Source organism: Herpailurus yagouaroundi, unplaced genomic scaffold (assembly GCF_014898765.1).
Source record: "Herpailurus yagouaroundi ecotype Mexico unplaced genomic scaffold, PumYag 142, whole genome shotgun sequence".
NCBI classification, from domain to species: domain Eukaryota; kingdom Metazoa; phylum Chordata; class Mammalia; order Carnivora; family Felidae; genus Herpailurus; species Herpailurus yagouaroundi.
This window is the reverse complement of record NW_024412397.1, coordinates 41,335,285-41,342,099: the sequence shown is the minus strand read 5'-3', so window position 1 is coordinate 41,342,099 and position 6,815 is coordinate 41,335,285. Positions and strand designations below refer to the sequence as shown.

At 36.7% G+C, this 6,815-nt stretch overlaps 1 protein-coding gene across 5 annotated transcripts in view; it reads right to left on the bottom strand.

Moving 5' to 3' along the window:
* Positions 1–1,555: 1,555 nt before the first annotated feature.
* TRAPPC8 (trafficking protein particle complex subunit 8) overlaps positions 1,556–6,815 on the bottom strand; it is an 83,673-nt gene continuing 78,413 nt past the window's right edge. For all 5 annotated transcript variants that reach the window (XM_040479148.1, XM_040479150.1, XM_040479151.1 and 2 more), the window contains 2 exons: positions 3,325–3,414; positions 1,556–2,379 (listed from right to left, as the gene is read on the bottom strand). In XM_040479148.1, the coding sequence (XP_040335082.1) occupies positions 2,145–2,379; positions 3,325–3,414 (325 nt within the window). In that variant the 3' untranslated portion in view covers positions 1,556–2,144. The remainder of the gene's footprint in view (positions 2,380–3,324; positions 3,415–6,815) is intronic.

Genomic DNA, 6,815 nt, shown 5'->3' with positions numbered 1-6,815 from the left:
TTCTCTTGGCTCCTTTCCACAGTTCCTTCTGGATTCCTGTCTTCCCCACCTCCACTCTCTACAAAGGCTTGTAGTAGATGCTTGAGACAGTTTGCTGCAATTCAGTGCTAGATTCTCCATGTACAGATAATTTCAAATTAGCAGTATTCTCTGTCTAGTTATGCTAAAGGTAGGAGTTGGGTGCGGCTTCACTTGCTCTGCTTGATTTGTATACTTAATTGCAGAATGAAGGGAAAGGTGAAGATTTAGGTAGACATCATTATCCTAGGGCCACCTGGAAATAAACTCTCTGGTTTTGTCTTAAAATAGGCTTCATTTCCATTCTTGAAAGTATTCTTGCTGAGTTTAAATTCTGGCTTAGCAGTTAGTTTCTTTCAGCCCTTTGAAGATACCCCCCCCTTTTTCTGATTTCCATTATTTTTATTCCGAGGTATGCTATCAGTTATGCTACCAATTGTCTTCTGTATTCAAGATTGTATTCCCCTTTTCTTTAATTCCCAGCATTTTCACTACATGGCATCCAGATATAGGCTTCTTTATATTTCTGTTGTTTGGGATTTACTAAACCACTTGAATCTGTAATTTGGTGTTCATCTTGGAAAATTCTCAGAGATTCTCTTCAAATACCACTTCTGCCCTAACCTCTCTCTCCTCCTTCTGGGACTCCAGATAAACATAAAATTTTCTCACTGAACCCAGTAGGTCCCTTAGTTTCTTGTGCTTATTTTCCAAATACTGTCTCCTTGCTTCAGAAGTTCCGATGATTTCTCCTGACCTGTATTTGTTTCAAAATACGTCAAACATAAGGCTCTGTGCATCGGCTGCTTCTTCCTAAGTAGATAAACACTCCCAAGGCAAAGTAGCCTCAAATGTTGATCTCTCCCCTCTAGACTTTCTTCTAGATTTTGGTCCACTAATAACTGACTATACTGTTAACACTTTGTTTTTTGTAAGAGGTTTTCTTCTCTTTTGTCTAGAGTCTACTTTTCTTCAGCAGGAAGGCTAATCACCTCGTCTACCATACCCAGCATCAGAGTCTGCAATGTGGTTATTTTCAATAGTTCAGTAGGCATGATCTTCCTTTCTCCCAGGATATTAAAGAATTCTCCAAATTTGTAACTGGGTGTCAGACATGACATATTTACAGACAAAATTTGTTTGCTCATGTAAACATGGCCACCAAGGACTACTGGAACAAAGCCTTGTACTTCATGTTTGGAAACAAGGCTTTCTCAGGAAACTAGTTTGTCCTGCTATAATTAATATGGTTAGCATTCATTTTAAATAAAAACTATATGATGTCCTCAGAATTAAAAAAAGGCATCTAATAAATCTATACAGTGAATAGCATGTCTTTATTCTATTTACATTTGTTATAAATATAATACATTTTTGAAAAGCTTATTTTTAATTAACTTGAGATTCATATTTTAAACAGATCAACTCAAATGTTAAAGTTACATAATAAAGAATATGATAATTTAAATGACAAAAAATCTCATATTGTGAAATAGTGCACCCTATACTGAGATGAATGAGGAAAAAAAAGTCAAACTCCTTTCAAAACTATATTCAAAGCATCAGAAAAATTTTTTTTCTTTTTACAAAGTTATGTATAAGCCATAGGAACCACCAGATACTGAAGTATGAAGACTCTATAACCAAAGTTCAAAATGTATTTTAGAGAATTGTGTGAAGCAACACAGGAAAATCCGTATTTAACACTCTATAGAACTTCACAGTAAAGCTGGAATTTATAGACTAATGGCTTAACAGGAGTATCACCAACAAGGCCTTTCCTTCCTCAAAATCATCTGGTAATATTCATATACCATCAATATGTTGTAACAGCAGACTTAGACACTGGTTTTTAAGACAGGGCTTAATAAGGTGCGTGGCTATGTTGAAATTCTGTATTATGAGCATGTAAATTATTACCAGGGTTTAAAGAAATACAAAAAAAGAATATGAGTATTCTCAGTCCAACGTGCTTTGCATCACCAACAGATTGACAAGTCGAAAGTATTTTGCAGTGACCCAACACCAACCTCCATAACAAGTTAGGTATAACAAATACTGCTGTTAAAACCCATTCAGTAAAATAAAACTGATTCTTGTGGATTTCAGTACAAATTTGCAAGTCATCACACATTATTGATGATGATCAGGGCAGGCATGGAGTTCTGCTGACTCGTTTCAAACACTGTAACTTGGTCCGATAACTTGGCAAATACCCTAGGTGTTCCAAGGTTATAAACACCTGTATGGACAAAGCATGCCTTCAGCTGCAAACTGTGAATCTCCTGGCTTTTAAGCTGAAGTTTATATTGTGTTTGTCCAAGCCATGTAAATGATCCATGGATTTCCAATGCTTCTGGACTATGTGGGAGAAGGAAAATGGTAAGTTGAAGGGTTTTATAAAAATTTTCCCCAAGTCTCAGTAACACATCCCTTTCATCTAGCAATTCTACTTCTAGAAACTTTTTCATGAAGCCAACTGTTTCTTAATAACAACAATGAAAACAGCTAGTATTACTATTGCTCTAATAGTCAACATTTATTAATAGTTACTATGTTGTAGGCACAAGCATTATTGCATTTAATGCTCACAACAGCAGGTAGGAAATAATGGAACCTGATTTCAAACCTCAGCTTTTAACCAATTGGTTATCTGTACCTAAAAAAAAAAAAATCATATACAGGAATGCTTATAATACTGAAACCATTTATAATGCTGAAAAATGGAACCCAGTATCTACCAATAAGGCATTAATTTATGACACACATAATCATACATAGGACATGTCTGGATTCCATACAGCTGCCCCAGATCCTATTTGGAGTGTTTATACAGTAGTAATCCATTCACGTTTCATATTACTTTTCCAAAAATCCAAAAATTTCTGAATTCCAAAAAGCATCTAGCCTTGAGGTATCAGATATGGAAGTATGTACCTGTGTTTTTGGGTAAGTATTATTTTACAATCATACACGCACAAAAAAAAAAAAAAACCTTAAAAACACTTCTATCACAAACTTGCTGATATTCAATTTTAGAGTTTTTTATCACCAACAAACTTTTCTGAAAAATTCTGTCTCCAATCAAAACAATTCGCTGCTTTTGGAAACTGCTTGTTATTTTATCACTATTGTAATACTGAGACAACCCTCTGTAAGTCTTCTGTAACATTTCTGTAAAACCAAACACCCAGGGCACGCCTGAATAAACTTTCTCCATCCACATTAGGTAATTATATCCATAATTAAATTGTTCTCAAATCAATCTTAAGCCACAAAACAATCTTGCACTAAATACATCTTTACCTTGTTGTTTTATGCCGAAGATCAACTATTACATCAACATCAGCCTTAGAACAATTGGAAAGTAAAAGGGTGACTGGTACTAAACAAAGGCTGTGGAAGAAAAATGAAAAAGGTTAAGCTGTATATTTTCTTTTTTAAATCAGCTATCTTGAAAATAACACTTAAGAATACCTAACAATCTCCTTAAAACTAATTAGATTCAAGTAGGGGAAAAAACTGAGTTCCAAAATCACTCCAGACAAATTATTTGTGTATATGAGAAAAACCTGTTACTACAATACTTGCATACTAAATCCCAGAATATATACATCCACAAAACCATCTTATTTCCATTTATTATAGCTACTACTAAAAAAAAAAAAAAACAAAAAAAAACAAAACCAAAAAAAAACACCCAAGTGTTTCTAAGTGGTTATTTCTCAAAATGAAAAACAAAGTAAAACTCAGATCAATGAAGAAAAAAATAAATCATGAAAATGCCAACAACTAATCCTGTTCTCTTTATGTTTCTTGAAATTTACTTTATTTTGGGAACTTGGACTAGATTGACCTTTGCTTTTCTACCAAATTTGCATAAAAGCCATTGTGTTACAGAGAATATGAAAGTTCTTTCTATAGAACAAATTATGAGGAAAGCCTTTTTAAGTGGACACATTTTCTCAGGTAACCTAGTTTCTCCTATCACTTTAGAATTAATAAATTACTAAAGCATTACTAAGCACAGAAAGGACAGGCAGTGACAGAAGAGGATATATGAATAGACTGGTGTATGTTCAAATCAAGAATATAATAAATGGACATAACCTGGGCACAAATGAAGCCTGCTTACATACCAGTATTAATATTTTATTCTGTAAACACAAAGAATAAAGAGATAGTAAAAACTAGGTGTGCCTGGGTGGCTCAGTTGGTTAAGTGTCCAACTCTTTTTTTTAACGTTTATTTATTTTTTAGAGAGACAAATGCAGAATGCAAGTGGGCTGGGGTTGGGGCAGAGAGAGAGGGAGGCACAGAATCCGAAGCAGGCTCCAGGCTCCGAGCTGTCAGCACAGAACCTGATGCGGGGCTCGAACTCATGAGCTGTGAGATCATGACCTGAGTTGAAGTCAGACGCTCAACCGACTGAGCCACCCAGGCGCCCCAAGTGTCCAACTCTTGAGTTCGGCTCAGGTCATGATCTCATGGTCTCTCTCATGCAGAGCCTGCTTCGAATTCTCTCTCTCCTCTCTCTCTCTGCCCCTCTCCCTGCTCCCTTTCTCTCAAAATTAATTAAAAAAAAAAAAAAAAAAAAAACACTTTATACTAATAGTCTTTGAAAAATGCTAATCTGATGAGGCACAAACAGTCCCTAGAGACCAAACTGCTGACAACTATCCCCCCACCACCAAATTTAGCATTAATAAAAGCATACTACAGTTTGACTAAGGTTCAAATATCTACTCAATAATTCTGTACCTCAGTTTTCTCAACTGCAAACTAGGAACAATAATTGTACCTACCTCTTGGGTTTGTTATGATTAGGTGAGATCAAATATGCTAAGTGCTGAGAATAATGCTCAAAAGCTCCATAAACAATGTCTAATGTGACTTCTTATTTTGAAAACTATGGCAGCTAAACCCAGTGTTTCACCTCTGTTATCTCTGGTCAAATATTCTTCCTCATATTCTTGTTCCTGTATGATCCGTGTGATACTGACATAACCAAACCTCCTGCTGTCGCATTCCCTCCCACATTTCTATGTTACATTAAGAACACTCCCCTAGACCCTTAATCTCTATGTTTCTATATCTTGCTTTAACTGAAATTTGGCTGAATACACAGCTTCCTCTACAGTCCTCTCAACATTAGATGCTGTGTTTCTTCCAACTGCTTCCATATCTCAGGTCAGAATGTATCGTTAATGTAGTTCTCAATGCCACTTCTTGATGATTTCTTCCTCCTACCCCTTCTGTCAAAACATCCATTTTTTGGTCATATTACTCCATGGTTTTTAATCTTTTTTTATGTCCTCATACTAAAATACTAAAACCAAAAATAGTAACTCAGTACAGCAGATTCTTTGGGGGAGGGAGAAAGGATGAGTATTTTGAAATATCTGAGGTAAAGATGAGGGAACCATCTGCTTGACCTCCCACCTCCCATTCATCTTACATGTCTGGGAAGCAGAGGCATACCACCTACGTGAGAGACACTGCTCGAAGGCTTCTCTTCCAGATCATATATTGGCTTCAGTTAAAAGCTTCAGCAGGAATTTGTTTTCTTCTTTTCAATCCTGACAACTTTACTAAGTAGATAACTCATTCAACACCTTCCCAAATTCATACCACCTCCATAACCATCAGTACTATTCAAAACTCATCCATCTACCTTCCTTAACCATACTGTATTTTTTTTTTTTAGTCACCTAAAATAGCTACCTCTGAAATAATACTGTCACTCCACTCTCTGACAACCATCTCCCATTTCTCCAGCTCTCTCACTCAAGTACACTTCTATTCTTAGTTTTGTAAGGATGACCAACCACTCTGGCCCTCTACATCAGTGCTTCTCCAGTGCTTCTCCATCTTGGTGGCTGCGGTGTAACTATAATCACTGTTTAGCCATTATTTACTCCCCTCACTTCATTATTTACTCCCCTAGCCATTATTTACTTCCCACTGTGGGACTAGGAGTCATTCTTGTTGATGTGAAGGTGAGGCTAATTGGCCAATGGAATATTAATGTCTTTGACGCAAACAAAAGCCTTAAATGTGCTATCTCAGTATAACTCACCTTTGTACTCCAGAGATATGCCATAAGAAGAACATATCCAAGTAGCTGCTGCCCATTGCACTGAGCCCAAAATATATGTGGTGCAGACATGAACCCAACCAACCACAGCTTGAAGGTGAGCTGCAGCCAAACGGTAAGCTGATCTGCGGATCCATGAGTATAAGAATGCCTTATAAGCAACTAAATTCTGGAGTGGTTTGTTGTGAAGCATTTCTGTGGCAACAGTGATGGATACAGGTACATGCTGGTATCATCTGAGGACATTTAAATTATACAGATGCCTGGGTCCTACTCCCAGAGATTCTGATTTAACTGGCACTGGAATCTTTAAAAATTCCCCAGGTAATTCTAATGGGCAGCAAGGGCTGGAAAAAACTGCCACATTTCATCCTTATCTAGCCTGCCTTGTTTTCACATACTTTGTGTACAGTTTTAATTCTGTGATGTTTTATTTTTAACCCACCACTCTACTCTAGTTTGATCAAACCTGCCCTGCTTCACATAATTCCATGCTAGATTCCCAGATTCTATGATGCTTTTTAACTCCAATTGAATCATGTGGATAATTCCTAAATATCCTTACCTCTAAAGCACAGCCAAGGTTTTAACTGCTACGGTTAAAAAGAAACACCATGGAATCTAAGATATGAAGCAGGATAGGTCTGAAAAAGTAGAACAATGGGTTACAATGAAACATCGGGGCGGGGGGGGGGGGGGC